We start from the raw sequence: 17,493 nt of genomic DNA on the forward strand, positions 1-17,493 counted from the left end.
AGGGAACACAGGCAGATTTCATTTCAGGCTGCTTACCTACTCCAGCATGAGGCCACTTTGGGAAGGATGGGCAGGATGAAACGTATCCGTGGGACCCACTGACCTGAGGCCACTGCCCAGTCTCCAGTTGCCCTCTGGTGAAGAGCGGCTTGTGGCCTGGGCTGACCTTTGACCTTGAGCTGCACCAACTGCTGATCGGCCCAGCACTTGGTTGCCTTCTGGGCCTGTCTCCTGTCCCAATTTCTAGTGGTCAGAAGGGCAAGGCAAGTCCTGCCCTGGGGTGGGGGTGGGGGACTGGAGCATGCCAAGAGGAGGGGGATCTGGGGGTCCCTCGTGACTTCTGAGAATAGTGGGAGGAGGGGACAGCTATGGGCCACAGTACAGAACAGGCATCAGGCTTCAAGCAAGGAGGGGAGAGATGTTCAGGCTGGGGTGGAGGGGCCAGGGGGCCTGGAGCTTGAAGGCTGAGGCAGTCTCTCCTTCCTGTCGTGCTATATGCACACTGACCCCCAAGTTCTAAGCCTGTGACAGAGTGACAGTAAGAAATCTAGAGCAGAGGCATGGTACAGATACAAATGTTTATTCTACATAAAAATTTCACAAAATGGGCAGCTGGCTGTACCAAGACCTTTGGTGAAGGGGGGGGAGGGAAGTCGCTGTTAAGAAGGCAACACGGACAGTGGTCACGGTCACTGGGCAGGAGCAGAGCTGAGGGAAGGCGGGGCACAGACGTGGCCCCATCCCCTACTGCATGCACTCGCATGCACACTCCTAGCCTGTCAACGAGGAAGAGGGGTCTTGGGTGGGGGCACGTTTCTGACTTGAGAAGCCCCGAGATGGGAAGGAGGGAGGGACTCCTCCCTGGCTGGCTGCTGAATACTGCATCCCAGACACCAGACACCCACGTGGCACGTCAGTGGGGGAACAGCAAGGGCAGGACGCGATTGCAGGCCTGAAGTGGTGTCTGACTTCCCAGAGCACAAGAGAGCAGGGACCACTGTCCCAAACATGCAACACGCGATGGCTTGAGAACCTGAGGCCTGCCAGGGAGGGTGACAGGCCCAGGGTGTGGGCTTCGGCTATGGCCGAGGCCCGACGGCCCCCCTAGCTCGCAGGGTGGCTGGAAAGCAGGTGCCAGACGGCCTCTTGTAGAATGTTACCTGGGGTCAGGCATAACCCAGAGAGGTTGCTCCTGGGGCTGTAGGAATGTGTGGGAAGGGAGGATGAGGCAGCCAAGACCTGCTGGACTCTGCCCCTAGGCAGGGGAGGGAGCCTGGTCTTGACACAGCCAGAAGCCACCTGGCCACGGCACCCTGAGCCTCCCTGGCAGTGATCAGCTGTTAGAGGCTTAGAGCTGGGCTGTCTCTCAGGGCCACCCCTCCCCTAACCTGAAAAGCAGCACCATGTGGCCAGCTGGTCCCCACCCCTTCAGGGGCTCGGCTTAGGGGGACAGCTGGAGAGGACAGAGGTCAGGGCGGATGGGCCAGTCAGGAGGAGGCAAGGTTGGGGTCCAGAGAGAGCTCTGGTCCCGGGAGAGGGCAGACCCCAGGCTGGAGTGGAATTATGGGAGGTGGGGGGAGGGGAGCGTGGCTACCCTGGGCAGCGCTACCTGGGAAGGGCCAGGGCCTGAGTCTGTTCCTTGCTGACCTGCCCCACCCCGCTGGCTCCTCGGTACAGACACACACGGTCACAGAGATCATGCACACGACGGCTCAGGGCAGGGTGGGTGTGGAGGGCCCTACGGCGGAGAAAGGAGCGGTACCGCGTGGGAAGGGAGGGGCTCCGAGCCGGAAGGCAGCAGCAGCCAGGGGGCCTCCTGAGGGCAGACCGTCCCGAGTGGAGTGGCGGCTGGGGTGGCTTCTATCCGAAGATGCCTCCAAACGTGGAGGCGATGACAACGCCCAGGACCACACAGCAGACGATGATCATGATCTTCTTCTGCAGGGGAGGCAGGGAGGCAAGGAGGAGCGGGCTCAGACGGGGCAGGAGGCTGCGGGCTGGGGCAGGGCTCGGAGGGGCGGGGCACACAAGCAGAGGGGCCCCTAAGCGGGGCTGGGGGTCTGGGGGACAGAACCAGCATCAGCACTGGGGAGGGGACAGCCTGGAAGGCACCCAGGGAGGCAGTGACAGCGGGGAGCTGAAGGCCTCGGGGTGAGGGCCCAGTCAGAGCCCGGAGAAGGGGTCAAGGCAGAGTGGGGAGGGATATGCGGTGGTCCCCAGGGCTCTAATGGGCAGAGGGCGGCTACTGACCCGGCGCGCCTTGCTCTGGTACTTGACGGCCTTCTTGGTGTCAGACACGGCCCTCTCCACATAGTCCACCGAATGTTCCACGTTGTACTCAATCCTGTCAATCATCTCCCCCTGCAGGGCCAGCACCCGTGAGCTCCAGGGGGCCCCCCTCGGGACAGGATTCTGGGAAAGCACCCTGAGGTCAGAGAAAAGTGGGGGCGTGAGGAGATGGGGTACAGCCTCTCACCTGTGCCCCTCAGGCCAGGTCCCAGGGGCAGCTCCCTCCTGTCCCCACTGAGCGGCCGTCCTGGGGAGGAACCTGGCCATGCAGTCTCAGCCACAGGGGTGGGGACCATGCAGAGCACGCAGCCGGCCGGGAAGGAGGTGCAGGGAGGCAGGGGCAGGAGTGGGTGCTCTGGACAGGGTCCCGCTCCATCCTCGGGGGCATGGTGGTGCTACCCAGCTCCGACTGTCTTCAGTCTTTGACATATAAGAATCCCTGCCTACTCCTGTAGCCCTTCTAGACCCTGTAACCTGGTCCCAGCAGCCCCCAGAGGCCGCTCGGACACTGCCCAAGACCACCCCCTCCAGCAGTGGTGCCGTGACAAATGACCACTCTCTCCAAGTCCCTGCTCCTGCTGGTGTCCAGATCGCCACGGTCTCTCTGCCCATGACGGCAGCAGCCTCCTCGTGGCCTCCCACCTTCCTAACTCGGCTCACACCATACCCACGCTTCAGACCCTCCGATCTAGAAAAGAATCCAGAAGCCCGGCATCACCTTCACCACCCCCGCTGAGCTCCAGCTGCACGACCTCCTCTATGAGCGAGCTGGGCTCTTGCCAGTCTCAAGGCTGGGCTCTGCTGGCCCTGCTCTTCAGTCATTCTGGGAAGTCTCCTGAGCTCAAATGGCACCTCCTCAGGGAAGCCTTCCCTGACCACCCCTGTCCAAAGTGGCCACTGCAGGGATGCTATTACGGTGTTACCCCAAGTGTTGGCTTGGGACTAGCAGCATCAGCTTCCCCCTCGAACCTGTCAGAAATGCAAATTCACAGACACCCACTCCAACCTACCAATATCTGGGAACGGGGACCAGGAAACCTCCAAGCCCCCCGCCAAGTGATTCCTGGGCCCTTTTCAAGTTGTAGAACCGCTGCTCTATCTCACTGCCTCCTGCTAATGTCTCCTGAGCACCCGGCACAACTGGAGAACATTCCATTTGTCATTTCCTTCTGCTGCCCTTCTGCCCCCTCCCCCAACATTAGCTCCAGGACGCAGGCCCTCCGCTGTCCTGGTCACTGCTATACTTCCAGCGCCTAGAAAGTGGCCGTCCACAGTGCCCGCATGACAAACGGCTGGTGACTACACAGGACAAGGCTGGGTGGAGGGCCATGCAGGGCCTGGGGTTCTGGAGGCCCTAGCAGAGCCATGCAGCGCCTGGAGCCTGGTAGCAGAGCCATGCAGAGGACGGGGTCCTTCAGGTGGGCCCGGCCCTGGAGGCAGTTTCGACGGCAGGTGGTTAGTTACCTGGAGACTCGGTCCCTCCCGGGCAGGGCAGCGTGTCAGGCAAAAAGGGTAGGGGTTAGTGCAGGCCTGGGTGCTGCTGGGGGCCGGGCGGGCGGAGGGCAGTGGGGCCCTGGACTCTTACCTGGCTCTCCACAAGCATGGCCATGTCCATGAACATGTCGTGCAGCTCGCGGATGCTGTTCTCCAGCTTGATGATCTCGCTGTGCCGCGTCTCGATCTCGCTCAGAGCCTGCTTCGAGATGCTGGAGTCCATGATGATCTAGGGGGCGGGAGCAGTGGGCTGGGACACGAGCCTGCTGCAGGGGGCAGGGAGGGGGGCCTGGGCCAGGGTGGCAGGCCAAGGGCGAAGGCAGCTGGGATGGGCGGTGGCCCCCTCCTCAGCCATAGCACTCCCCCCACCTGCTGCTTGGTTCTTACTAGCTGTTACCAGGTTTCTCGGGGACGGACTTCTCAGCGTTCATGTGGGGCCGCCTGTGCCTACCACGTAATCACTGCTCGCCAGCATGGTACAGAGGCCAAACTGACGGCCCCCAAGGACCCAGGCCTTGAATGGCCTTTCTCCCTTCTCCTCTCCTTCCGGTCAGCCTCCCAGAGAGGGCAACTACCCGTCTCTTCTCTCCTGAAACCCACAGCCCCTAGCTGCCTTCCACACTGTGGGCCGCCGCCTTCAGGAAGCCCCCTGCTCAAGCATCGCTTGAATGTAGAGACGGCCAAGGGCACCGTGTCTCCCAGGAGAGGAACAAGGCCCTGAGGATGGTGGTAGGAGGCCAGTGGCAAATGGACAGGAGAAGCAAGGAAGTGGACCCAGTTGAGAGGAACCAGGAGACAGGGGTCTTAATACCTGTGCCACTAACATTTCTGTGGCCACAGTCTGGTCTCTTTTCCTCTCTGGGACTCAGCTTTCTCTGAAACCAGCCTCGCAAGGTGGCTGTGTCCAAAGACTGACCGGCCCCAGCACTTTGCACACACACCAGGGGTCCCTGTGGGGGTTGGGGGAGTGGTTCACACTCACCCCAGAAGCAAAGATGGCCGGGTTTCCACTCTCCAGCATGTCCTCTAGCTCCTCACTGGTCGTGGTCCGGCCAGCTGCGAGCAGGGGTCACACTGAGCCCTGCACACCTCACGCGGGGTTCAGCCCCACTCCCACCCCTCACCCTGGCCCCCCCCAGCTCACTGATCTCCAGCTGCCTTTGGATGCGGCCCTTGCAGCGCTCACGGTAGTCCGTCTGTGTGGCATTGTACTCGGACATGACCTCCACAAACTTGCGGGACAGCGTGGAGTGCTGGGGGTGCGAGACGGGGTGCAGGTGTCAGGCCCAGCTCCAGAGCCCCAGGGCTCCAGCGCCCGCCAGCCCACCCCAGAGGCCCGTCAGCAGCACCTGTGTCTTTCGGATCCTTAGGTCCGCGGAGGAGCGGTTGAGGCCTTCCTCCTGCTCAATGCTCTGCTCGATGCCTGGGGGAACGGAGAGCTGCCGAGCCACCACCTGTTCTCCTCACCACTGTCCCCTCCCTCTTGGACCCACACACCCAGGAGCTGGCTCTGGAGCTCCCCCGGGAGGGTCTAGTGCGGACTGTGGGGGGCGGTCACACAGGAAGCCAAGGAAGAGGGTGCTCCAGGCACTGACAGAGGGGCCGACAGGGGCCCATCCGGGCACCATGCGGGTCGGCGTGCGCACAGACGCACACCCACCTGCGAGGCCTCAGGCACACACCAAGCTGTGTGTGTGTGAGCGCCTACTGTGTACTAGGCCTAGCGGCTCAGGCCCCCCCTACCTTCTGCTCAGGAAGCCCGTGCACCCAACAAGGGGCCATGCCCCGGGGAGGAGGGCCCACAGCGCCCGGGCCCGTGCACCCCTGCACTCACGCAGACGCACCGGGCTTTGTGTGTGGGAGCAGGTGGTGCTGGCCAGCCCCTGAACCCTCGTTAGCTGAAGCAGGGGACAATTCCCAGGGTGGAGCACCCCCTCACCGAAGCCTCAGGCGGCTGTCCCGAGGCCCAGCCCCACGCCTGGCCCGAACAAGCCTTGCCAGCTAGCGGCTGAGAGAACGGGCACGTGACGGCACCCTCATAGAGGAAAGCAAGATCCAGTGTTCCCCTCGGCGTTGGTGAGAGCCACGGTAGGCGGAGGAAGTGGGCCCAAGTGCCCCCCACCTCCCAGACAAGGCCCGGATGGCGCCCAGACTCACTCTTCAACTTGGAGCGAACTTTGTTTGCGGTCTTCTTTATGTCAGACATGAGCTCCTCCAGCTCCTCCTTCGTCTCTGGGGAAGCGGAAGGGGTAGAGGGTAGACACCCAGGGCTCTGCCCACTGCCTGACGGTCAGGGTCAGCCTCTGGTGCCAGGGGGCCCAGTCGCGGGGTCCCCAGTGCTCCCCCTGCCCCTGGCTAAGGCTCAGCCTGCCCCCGCAGTCCTGGGCCGGGGCCACAGCAGCTGCAGCCTCACCCCCTCTGGTGCTGCCTTGCAAGGAGCCTCCTTTCCTGCTCGCTGGCTCTCCCACCCCCTGCAGATAACAGATGGGTCTAAATTTAAGGCAGAAATTGCTGCGAGCAGCCGGCAACGCTGGACTTGGCCCCAGGGAGCATTTACTCGGTGCTTGCCTGAGTCGAATGTGGGGGGTGCGGGCTCACCTAGAGTCACCTGGTAGCCCTGGGGGGGACAGACATCCAGCCAACGGGGTGGCAGAGCCGGGGGCCAGGGAGGCTGAAGCCAGCCCCCCTCCACAGAGCACCATGGGTGGGGGAGACCTTGTGCTCTGGAGGCCCCCCTTCCCAGGTACTGAGCTCCGCGGAGGCCAGCCGCTGCGTGCCCCGTGGGTGCACAGGGGCATGAGACACCTGGCCTGGAAGGGAGCTGATGGAGAAGAGGTTCAGAGAGGTGCGCCCCCAGCACACAGCTGGCCTCGGACCAGCAGGTGATTGGTGCTGTGACGGTGAGGCTGGGGGAAGGCCACAGCCTAGTGTTTCTGGCCCTTGTTCCAACTGGAACCATCTCTCTAATGCCAGCAGAGACCACGGGGGTACCCAGCTCGCTCCGCCCCCATCGAGGGGTTGACTGGCCAAGTGGGGCATGGTGGCCGCTTCCCGCAGGGTACTGGTTGGAGCGGTGGCTCCTGACAGCGCCCCAGCCTCAGGGCAACCCCCGGACTCTACTTCCTGCAGAAACCAGGACTGAGCTCCTGGCTGAGCCTTTCTTACCCACTGTCTGCTTTCCTCTGGGGCTGGGCCTCTCCTAGAGGGGGCTGGGAGGGGCATTTCCAGCAGCTGATGGTAGGGGGGGGCTACTAAGTGGATCGAGAGGTGGGGGGCTTCGAGGAGCGGAGGAGGGCGCCTCATTCATACGAACAAAGGAAACTTGGTTACCAGCTGCTCTGACGTCTCTGCCTCTTTTGCTCAGACCCAAAATAGCCCAGCCCGGATGGCAGCCCCCAGGGGAGGCAGAGGAGGCCTCGGCCCAGGAAAGCCCTCCGCTCGCTGCCATCTTTCCCAGTGACTCCTCGGAAACTGCTCCCTCTGCTCTAGAACCCTTACTGAGGAGCTCCCTCCCCACATCAGTGCCCGCCAGCCGGTCCTGACTGCTTGGCTCTCGGCAATTCGGAATGGGTCGCTACTGACTCTATGACATGGGGAGACCTCGCGTGGAAGGTGGGACAACGGAGCCGAGAGAAAGGAACTGGTGTCTCCGCTGCCCCACGCTTGCCCCGTCTGGCAGCAGGGGAGTGCCTCAGCTCTTTCCAGTACTGTTCGCCCAGTCGGCCCCCTCTGACCGACAGCAGGAGGGACCCACATGCAGACACATGGACTCAGACACCCATGCGCGTGAAGACCTATGACGTCACATGCTGCTACCCGAGACCAATCTCTAGGGAGAGGGGCACACACGGTGGCCACACTGAACGTGGGCCCTGCCTTGTGTAGCCCTCTCTCCTTCCCACCCATTCCTGGGACAGTCTCCCGGCTCCCAGCAGACTTGTTTTGCGTTCCAAGGGCCCGGCCCTGGGCTCGTTCGGCCTGGCCCTGGCCTCGGGTTCCAGCGCACTGTAGGGGCTGTGGAGAGATTTCTTCTGGGGGCTTGAGGATGCCTGTGGACGGGGCCCGGGGGCCGGGGAGGCACAGCTGGAGGCCACACGCAAACCCATGCGATCTTGGGGTCCCCTGGGCTGATGCCTTTCGAAGGGGCTGGAGAGGCGGGCAAGGAGGTGAGCCAGCAGGAGCGGTGTGCACATGCCCAGGTCACAGGCCCAGGCCCCCGTGCTGGCACTGACTCCCCGGGGCTGAGGGGAAGGAATCTCAGGCCTGTGCTCTGTCAGCCTGCCACAGGGCAGGGCAGTCATCAACACCTTGCCAGGAATGGTGACAGAAGGGTCAGGGGGGCTTGTCTGCAGACGGAGTGGAATGCAGACACACAGAGGCTCCCTGCGCGGAGGGAGAGGGTGACTTCCTGGAGCCCTGAGAAGGCCCGGCTCCGGGGGTACCAGTGGCCAGGTGCCAGGGCTGCTCGCTCTTTCCGGAAGCTCCTCCTGCTTGGCCGGCTTGCCCTCCCACAGCGCTGAGGCTCAGCGCTGCCATCTGCTCCCCCGGGAGGCTCGGGAAAGGGAGGGGCTGGGCGGAGAGGCTTCCTTTGGAGTTGGGCAGCACCCACCCACCCAGCTTACCTGGAGGGGGCGGGGCTGGGCCCAGGACGGTGCCCCACTCCACGCGGGCCTGCGTGAGAGCCGGGTGCACTGAACCCCACCCAGGCCTGGGCCAGCTGTGTTCCCCAAAGCTTTCCACGGAGCCCTTCCCACCCTGGCCAGGCCCAGGCACCCCTCAGCTGACCCACAGTGAGGGTGCTGGGGATCCAGGAGCCCCGCCCCGGCAGCAGCGCCTTCCAGGAGGCCTGGAGGCCGCCCCTCCATCGCGCACACACTCACTCTCGTCAGGGTTGGGGGAGGCCAGGATGGCGCTGTGCTTCCGTTTCACCTCCTCCACGTTCTCCGAGATCTTGTCAATGAAGCCGCGGATCTCCTCCACCTGCGCACCGAGGCCGGGCGGTCGGGAGCGGACCGGGGAGGGCGCTCATGGGCCCGGGGCTGGGTCAGACTGGGGCTGGCGGTCAGGCTCAGGGACAGGCTGGACCAGGCTTCGGATGGGGGTGGGGGTGAGGGTGGGGGTGTGATGTGGGTCCCCCCCTAAGGTCTGCCCATGTATTCGGGGACGTGGGGTTCGCTGGCTCCCACCTGTTCAAAGAACTCATCCATGAAGCCGTCCCGGTCCACGGTGACAGTGACATCATCATCATCGTCGCTGTCCTTGGCCTGCGCAAGGGTATGTACATGTGAGCAGACCTGTGGTAGGCCCACTGCCCAGCATCCATATACAGCAGGCTCGTGGGCTCAGCTCCGGGGCCCTGACCACTGCCCTCTCTCCTCTTGGCAGACACGAGGTCTGGCTGTGCCCTCAGCTCCCAGCCACAGTCAGACCTGGAGGACCCCTGGGGACCCAGCATAAGATGAGAGGCCTTGCCTGTCGAGTTGGGGACAGGGCCAACTCTCTACCCCTAGGCCATGTACTCCTTCCCCTGCCCAGCTGCCTGCCACTTCCCCACAGGACCAGGGTCCGCCCAGCATGCCCCTCACCCTAGGAAGCAGCTGGAAAGCCTTGGTTCCCTGGCCAGTGGCCCCAACTCACGGACCTTGCCTGGGACAGGCTGCCTGGAAGCCAGCATTCTCTACTTTCTGGTCCCTATGGTTTTAATTAGGATGGGGCCCAAAGTTCCCAAGCTCCCTTTCTGGGGGCAGGGGGGTCCGGGAGTGGGAGACCTGGGCGCCACCCACACCTGCCTCCGGAAAGGTAGGCTGGCTCAGACACAAGCCGTCCCCCAGCGCCTCCAGCGCCTCCAGCAGGCCTGAGATGCTGCCAGTGCGGAGCCCTGCAAATTCAGCTCTCCCCGCGTCATCAGACCTCGGTCCTCTTTCCCTCCAGGCCCAGAGCTGGGCCAACCAGCCTGAGAGGCCAGTCATGTCACTTGGCCCGGGGCCCGCCCTAGGCCCCACCCCGCCACCCTGGAGCAGCTGGACAAAAGCCACCCCCATCACAGGGTGCAGTAATTACACCTCGGACTTGCCAGTGTGCTGCCCGCACTCATCACTGTCTGCCGCATACACTTTGAGGCGCCAGGGGCAGCCCACGCTGAGGGCAAGGGCAAGGGCAAGTCCCTCTCCACGGCCAAGGCCAGGACACCGAGGCTGCGACCGGCCCCTCAGACTGGGGTTATCAGGCTTGGTGACACCCCTTCAGGTCTCAGCACCCCACGGGGAGGAGGCGTGGGCAGGCTCGGCACCGGCCTTCACCTTCATCTCTCTTACATCAGGGTCAGAACTGAGGACAGGGGCAGGTGGAGGTCAAGGGATGGTGAAGCTAGGGGACCCAGCAGGCTGGGCCCAGCTAGCCTGCTGGAGAGGGACCCAGGTTCTGTGCCCAGCACAGACACAGGCTGGCTGAGGGACGTGCCCTCTGGGTCTGTTTGCTCCTGTGTGCAGTGGGGACGGTGACGCCTGGCTACAGGGACAGAAGGCTGAGAAAGGGTGGGAAGGCACAGCGTGTTCTGTTAAGGGGCTGTGCCCCTGGGGCTCTCGGGGTCCCACTGCCCTACCAGAGTGGGACCAGACAGCAGAGGGGGTTGGTTGGGAGCTTTATGGAGGCGGCTCTGACAGGCCCCTCTCATCAAGAGATCACACCTCCTCCCCCAGCAGCTAAAATAAATCCTCGCTCCCACAAGTGCCTGTGGCTGCTACCAGGTGGCCCCCTCCCCCCAGCCAAGCCCACCTATAGACAAAGAGAATCTAGGAGCCATTTCCACACTGGTGAACCTTGCCAGGCACAGGAGCTAAGCTAGAGGAGCACTCCTTAGGGAAACTGAGGCAGCGTGCAGTCTGGAGGAGCCTAGGTCCCCCTCCAGGACAGCCTGCCAGATTGGGAGGTGGCCCCAGGAGCTCCTGCCCTTCAGCGGCCTACCTATCTGACTTTTTGGCATCTAGAGAAAGAGAGGGATGGACAGGAAAGGACGGAAGGAGAATTTTCCAGCTCCCCTCCAAGGAAGAGTAATGACCGGCTAGGGCCAAAGTCAAGGGCATCAGAGTTTCCAGAGACAAAAGCTGTTGCCAGAGACCCCTGGGATCTGGGCTGCTGCTCTCCCTGGGCCTCGGCTTGCCCATCTGTAAAACAAGGACGTATCTTCTCCAGCGTCCAGCAGCTCCGACCTGCTCCCTCCACAGCCTCCCCAGAAAACTGACGGCTGCAGTCAGGGAGTTTCTCCAACACAAGGTTGGCGGGAAGGATGTCCACGCTCTCCTCCCGGCCCTCCGGCCATGAGGGCAGAGCTGAGGAAGGCGACACCTGGGGCCAGGGCCGGACTGGGCTCCCAGGCTGGGGTCCACCCCGAAGGTGGCACTCGGATTGGCCCCAAAGCCAACTGGAGGGCTAAGGGCCTGACTTCACAGCCTCGGTGACATCAGGGGTCATTCCAAGCAAAACCCTGAGGACATTCTCCGTGGGGACCCCTTCCTTACCGAGTCCTGGCTCTTCTTCCTCCTCATGACATTCCACCCACTGCCCCTTGTCACTTCACTGCCGCAGCCTGAAACTGGACCCTGGCACACCCCACCTAAGCCACCTCCCTGCCTCCACGACCCACCTGCTGTCTTCCCTTGCCCCATGCAGTGCCCTCAGCCTGGAATGCTGATTCCACGAAGCGGACATCCCCCTCATCCTCAGATGCTACCTCCTTTCAGAAGCCTTCCCCCCGGTCAGTATCTTGCCCCTTGGTCCCCCACACACACTATTCACATCTCTACTGGAACCACAGCCACACGCTCTCAGGCCCTAAGGGACCCGAAAAGTCACCTTGGCCTCAGCTGCCAGCCTCAGCTTGCATACCTCCTGTGATGGAGAGCTCACTAGCTTTCACAGGCAGCTCTCCCCCACTTGTCCCTTTCCTGTGGCCCTAAGCCATAACGAACCTGTTGGTGCCCTTTCCCTGGGCTGGCCTTGCCAGAGAGCTGAAGGCAGCGTCCACACCTTCCCTGGGTTTTTCTCCTCAAGTTGACCATTCCCTTTCCCTCAGATCCCTCCCAGAGCTCTAAGATGCAACCCCTGCCCCAGACTTGTTTGGTTCAGCCTCTATCTTCTTCTGTGGCACATGATACAAACTGAATCTGCTATTGATTGTGGTCTAAGTGGTACCAAAGAGCTGACCCATCCCCTCCCTCCTTTCACGTGGTCTACCTTTGTTAATGCAACCAGATATCAGTATAAGTGATCATATAGCACTTCCTGCCCAGAAAAGCCCCAAGCCCTTCCCCACCACTGTCTACTTGATCGGATTTTAGGCTCAAGTGAAGGACTATTTTTTGCCTAATTTCTTCGTTTGTTCTGATCCTTGTTCCACTTTGTGGGAATCTGGTGGCTCATGACTCTGAGGCCCCCTGCAACCTCATCCATATCTAGGCCAGAACCCTGTGGCACCTTTCTAGAGACATCCTCCAGGTTAACTACGACCCCAATCAGGTTTCACTGGACACTAAATAAATGACAAGCCCCAAACCCAGACACACTCCTGACCCAAAAGGAAGTAGGAACTAGGCTGGTGTCTCCTCGTGTCCCGGGATGGTCAGGGTGGGCATCACCGACATGCACAAAGGGAGCACCCAGATAGTTTAGAATCACGAGGGCCCCAGCTCCCTTGGAAACCTGCCAACCTGTCACTCTGAGAGTGACAATCGCAGCTCCAGAAAGAGGGCTGGACTGGTCTGGGGACCTGAGGTGGCAGCTAGAGTCTGCGGTGGTTGCAAGCTGGAAGTGGCAAACATCCTCAGGATAAGCCCACTCAGGCCTCATGTGAGCACCTGACCTGCCACCTGGCCCAAACTAGGTTCTGCCTCGTCCTCCTGAGTCCCTCCTCTGAAACCCCTCATTCCCAAAAGCCCCCCAAATCAGAAACCAGGGTGCATCTACTTTCCTCCTCTTCCTCTCACATCCATCCAACATTTGACTTGTGGTGTTTCTTGCTCATCTTTCGGTGGTTTTTAGCCCTGTTTCAGCACTGTGATCCCTTGGAAGGCTTAAAAAAAAAAACCCAAAAACCCGCTTCCAGGGTTCTAACCCAGAGACCAAATCCGAATTTAGGGGTTTGGGGCTGGTAAGGCTAAGTTTATACAAAGCTCCCACTCCACAGTTGAGAACCAGTGGTCTGATCTTACTCCTCTTACAGGCTCTGGCCTCATTAGGCCTCTGGCCCAAGCCATCCGGAATGAAGGCTGCCCTGGCCAGAAGCCCTAAGCTTCCAGAAGAGGCCAGAGAGCCCTGGTGGTCTCTCCTGGCAGAGGCTCCAGGATTCCAGGATATCTTCCTGGAAACAGAAGTGTGATTCCTCCAAGAGGCTCGGAGGCCGGGCAGCCTCCAGGCCGGGCCCCCGGGGATGGATGGCAGGAGGCCAGCCAGCAGGGTTGATTCATTCCTCCTGAGCAGGAATTGGCTGCTGTCTGCCTCAAGGGCTATTTTTTTCCCCCTTCTTGTTTTTAATGACGAATCAAAGTCAATACCACTAGAGCAGAGAGACCCAGAGCTGAGTCAGGGGTATGTGAGGCCAAACTGGGTCTCCAGGAAAGAGGGCCTCCCCTCCACCCTCATCTGACCCCTTCACCTTCTTCCCATCCGATGTATGCCCTTCACCTCCAGATCCCTGCCCCTGACCAGAGCCCCAGGGCAGCTCCAGGAGGCAGCCTCAGCCTGTGGAGAGCAGCAGGCTTCAGCCCCAGCACTCCCCCACCCCAACACACCACGTGACCTTAGATAAACCCCTGGCCCTTTCCAGACCTCAGTTTTCCAACTTGTGAAAGAGGAGGTTGGACTAGATCGTACCTAAAGGTCATTCCGGCTGCACCCCAGGTGACAATGTGTCCAAACCCACTGTTTCTTCTGGGAAACCCCAAGGAGGTAAGGGGAGGGAAGGAGGCCTACTCTTATATCCCCATTCTTCTACTCTGTAAGGCGGATCCAGCCAGCTGCACTGTATGGATGAAATGGGCACAGAGAGGTTAAGGCAAGAACCCAGCCTCTTCCCAGCAATGGAGTGAAAAGGGGAATGGGGGGGCACAGGGGCGCACTGGGCTTCCCCACCAAGACTTGCCCCGGCTGCTCCAATGAGCAGCCATCAGACCACCCACCATTCTCTCCTGGCTAGGCATTCCAACCTCTCTGCCTTTACTCACGCGGGTCCCTCCTTTTGGACCACCTTCCCTCCTCCCATTTCTATCCAACCCCTTCTGGGCCACCCCAGGTTCCCTTCTTCCAGGGTTCGGCGGCCTGAACGCTCCCTCCTCTCTGTTTTCTGGCTCCCGCAGCAGGCCCCTGTCCTGCCTGTGGCTCAGCACAGAGATAAACACCCTCCTGGGCCCAGGGAAGGGAGGTTCAGCTCCAAGAAGTTCTCAGAAAGAAAACCAGGGAGGCCTCTGAATGGTGGGGGAAGGAGGCAGTGACATGCCAGGTGGGGCTGCCCAGGGGCACCTTGCCCTAAGTCTCTCTGGTTCTGTGACCCTGGGCCAGTTTTTGCCCCTCTGAGGCCCCTGGGTTGCGCTTCTGAGCTCCGAGGGCCCCGGACGATCCCTTCACTCCATCTGTGCACCTGGAGGCTCAGTGGCATGAGGAGTGGGAGCTGGGGAAGGCTGGAGGGCCGAGCCTGGCCTGCAGAGCGCTGAGGAAACGCGCCAGCTCCTTCCCCAAGTGTGACTTTTATAAATAAGCTCCCTTTGCCTTCCTTCCAAATGTGGTGGCGCTGGGTGGAAATGGAAGGAGGGGGGAGGGGGGAGGGGGGAGGAAGGAGGGGGGAGGTGCAAGGCACTGCCCCAAGCACCACCTCTGTCCAGCCCAGCCAGTACTGGCCTCTTGGTCCCTGGGGATTCTGATCTCTGAGAATTCTGACTCCTGAGGTTCAAGGTCTCCCCTAAATATGGAGTCAGACTCAGGTGACCACCCCTTGACCTGAGAAACTGGGCTCTAGGTTTTCTTATCTCTACTTTTATAGGTGGGAACCCAAGGCCCAGAGGGAGAGTTGTGGGAATGACAGCCCCCCCGCAAGACTATCTGTCCCCCCCAACACTGTGGGCTCCTGCAGGCTGCAAGAAACCCCCAGTGGGCAGGGCCATCCAGCAATGAGCACAGCAGCCTCTGTGGGTTCTGAATGCCTGCGGGGTGGGGTCTAGAGAGAAGGCCTCAGCGAATCCACAAAGAAGCCAGGCCTCACCATCTAAGGGACCACCATGGCTAGTGGTTATGTGTGTGGGGGGTGGGGGTGAGGGGTCACAGAGACACACAACAGAGCAAAAGGCTTGGGTTCAAGCTCCCTACAACCCAAGCCCTCCACTTGGTCCCCCAGTCCCAGCCAGGCCTCAACCTGACTGTCTTTGGAACAAAGCCCCTTTCTACCATCCCTTTTGAGCTACCAGGCATGCCATTTGCTCTCTTGTGCCTCAGTTTCCCCTTTAACAGAGGGGATGAAGCCTGATGTGCCAGAAACCCTGTCACATGTAAAGGACTGTGTTCCCCTGACCACTTGGTTCCCTTATACACTCTCGTCTGACCCACCAGGCACCCAAACATCAGTAAATGCACCACACGGCCATTCATGCCGAGATAACATTCTTTCTGACTCAACATAGCACAGGAAGCTTGAGGGCAACCGCAAAGGCTGGCGGGGGAAGTGTTTAGACATCATATATGACATGAGGGACCATCTTCTTCCTCTGAAACCTCCTGAGGTTTACCCTGGGGGCTGGGCATTTGGCCAGGAATAAAAGGTCTGTTGGGAAGGTGGGGGCTGGTAGCCAGAGGAAGGGGGGAGATGGAGACAGGAGAGTACAGGTCCCAGCTCCGGACTGCCCAGGAGACAAGACTGGTATAATGGGGGAGACGGGGCACAAACGCAGGGAGCCTCTGGACAGACAGGTCAAACCAGGGGGTCAAAAGGCCAAACTACACTTGAAACTTTCCATATAAGAGGACCTCGGTCTCTGGCTCCAAGTGGGGTAGCAAGGGGAGGGCTCTGAGGAGCCAGTGAGCTGGCAGATCAGCACTGTGGGCAGGGCACCTGCCAGACAGCAAGGTGGTCAGCTAGGGGACTAGACAAGAGTCATCCTGGTCTAGAGCCCTGATGCCCCCTCCCCACAGGCAGGCTTCATTTCCTTCACTACCTCCACATGCCCCCAGGTTTGCCATCTCCAAGGGCAGAGGTGAGAATGTCCTGGTCAATGTCAGAGTCCAGGGGAGACGGCGTGGGGGGGGGGTTGGGGTAAATGAGGAGCAGGCAGCAGGGGTCTCAGTCAGGGCTAGGAGAGGGTGGGCTCTGGTCAGACCCTTTGCGCATCCTCTTACTCCCCCCAAAACCCCGCCCCAGGAGCCACACCCCGGGGACCTCCAAGACACAGGTGGAAAAATAGGTTCAGGTTGGAATCGGAGCAGGAACCCGGAAGGGTCTGAAAATGCCGCCGGCCGGGGCTGCCCGGAAGCCAGGAAGGTGGACTGGGGGCGAATCTGACCCCTCTGGGACCGGGGCGGGCAGCAGACCCCGAGCGCGCCGGGGGTGCGGAGCCACAGGTGATGGGAGCCACAGGTGACGGAGGCGGCGGGGTGCCCCACGGGACAGCGCCCGCCCGAGGAGCCCGGCCCCACCCGGCGGCCCGGTTTCCGCAACGCGCCCCGCAGCTGGGCTCTGGGCAGGGGACCGCCCCCGGCCCCTTCCCACTGCGGTCCCGCCGTCTGTCACACCCGTGCGGGGGGGCCAGGAGGGTCAGTGATGAGGCACAGTGGGGGGACAGAGACGGGACCTGCTCCGGGCCGCGGGAGAGGTCAGCCTTCCGTCCCGCCACCGGTATCCGATAATAGCCCTCCGACCCCCCAAAACAAGAGGGCGCCGAAAAGTTTATCCAGGACCCCGGGCTCCGGCCGCCAGCCCGCCAGCCCACTGCGCCGAGCTCACGCGAGCCCGTGACCCCGAGCAGGTCCGAGGGGCGGGACCCGGAGGCGGGTCGGGGTCCCGGGCTCCGCACCTCTCCCTGCCGCCCGGCCGGGGACGCAGGTGCTGTTGCCGGGTGACCGCCGAGGCCGGGCGCGCAGCGGCCGGCGCGCGGGGGGCGGGCGGCGAGCGGCGAGCGGCGGCGCGCGGGGACCGGACTCACCGTACGGAGCTCCTGGGTTCGGTCCTTCATGCTCCCGGGAGTGGCAGCGGCGCCGGCTGCAGCCGTGTGAGCCCCGCATGCGCGGCGGCCGCCCCGCGGCTGCGCAGCGCCAGCCCGGCCCCGCCCCGGCCCCCGGGACCCCGGCCCAGCCCCCAGCCCGGCCCCGCCCAGCCCCCGGCCCCGGCCCCGCCCCGGCCCCCGCGCCCGCCCCGCCGGCCCGGGGCCGACGGAGTGGGGTCGGAGCCTTGGGACCCCGTGCCCCCGCGTGCCCCACGCCGCGTGATCCCTGCCTGGGATGGGGCCCCAGAGCCCCCGCTCCCTCCCTGCCTTCAGCCGCCCAGCAGCCCCGCCCTCGTTCTGGACCCTGGACCTTTATTCACCCCCAGAGCTCCTCACGTCCCTGGGGATTTGCTGCAGGTCAGAAACCCCTAGATTGTATGGCCTTGGAACCTCTGGCACTCCCCTCCAAAAACCTCCTCCAGCCAAAAACCTCCTCCAGAGTTCCAGCCTCTGAGCCCCTACCCTTCCCACT

The 17,493-nt window shown here is 62.1% G+C and overlaps 1 protein-coding gene across 2 annotated transcripts; it reads right to left on the minus strand.

Annotated features, from left to right (window-relative positions):
• Window positions 1–564: 564 nt before the first annotated feature.
• STX1A (syntaxin 1A) lies at window positions 565–17,025 on the minus strand. Of its 2 annotated transcripts, none has more exons than XR_006777546.2 (10): window positions 16,962–17,025; window positions 8,970–9,047; window positions 8,664–8,763; window positions 5,941–6,015; window positions 5,133–5,206; window positions 4,928–5,036; window positions 4,766–4,839; window positions 3,875–4,012; window positions 2,251–2,425; window positions 565–1,938 (listed from the first exon to the last, which is right to left on the minus strand). XR_006777546.2 is itself a non-coding variant. In XM_045786191.2 (10 exons), the coding sequence occupies exons 1-10, from the start codon at window positions 16,989–16,991 to the stop codon at window positions 1,861–1,863; spliced, it is 867 nt and encodes a 288-aa protein (XP_045642147.1). In that variant the 5' UTR covers window positions 16,992–17,025; the 3' UTR covers window positions 565–1,860. The 2 variants fall into 2 exon arrangements, 1 of the variants encoding a protein (XP_045642147.1); XM_045786191.2 differs by having other exon boundaries at window positions 2,251–2,361.
• Window positions 17,026–17,493: the final 468 nt, after the last annotated feature.

The sequence above is a fragment of the Ursus americanus genome, chromosome 2, assembly GCF_024610735.1.
Source record: "Ursus americanus isolate L20-20 chromosome 2, mUrsAme1.1.p, whole genome shotgun sequence".
Taxonomy (NCBI): domain Eukaryota; kingdom Metazoa; phylum Chordata; class Mammalia; order Carnivora; family Ursidae; genus Ursus; species Ursus americanus.

Bases quoted from the DNA above. Each gene is read 5' to 3' on its own strand.
- STX1A (XM_045786191.2), bottom strand. From the start codon at position 16,991: ATGAAGGACCGAACCCAGGAGCTCCGTACG. The intron at 8,764-8,969 runs GTGGGAGCCAGC...CTCGGTGCGCAG, and splicing joins TGGATGAGTTCTTTGAACAG to GTGGAGGAGATCCGCGGCTT. The intron at 2,362-3,874 runs GTAAGAGTCCAG...CTGGCCCTGCAG, and splicing joins CCATGCTTGTGGAGAGCCAG to GGGGAGATGATTGACAGGAT.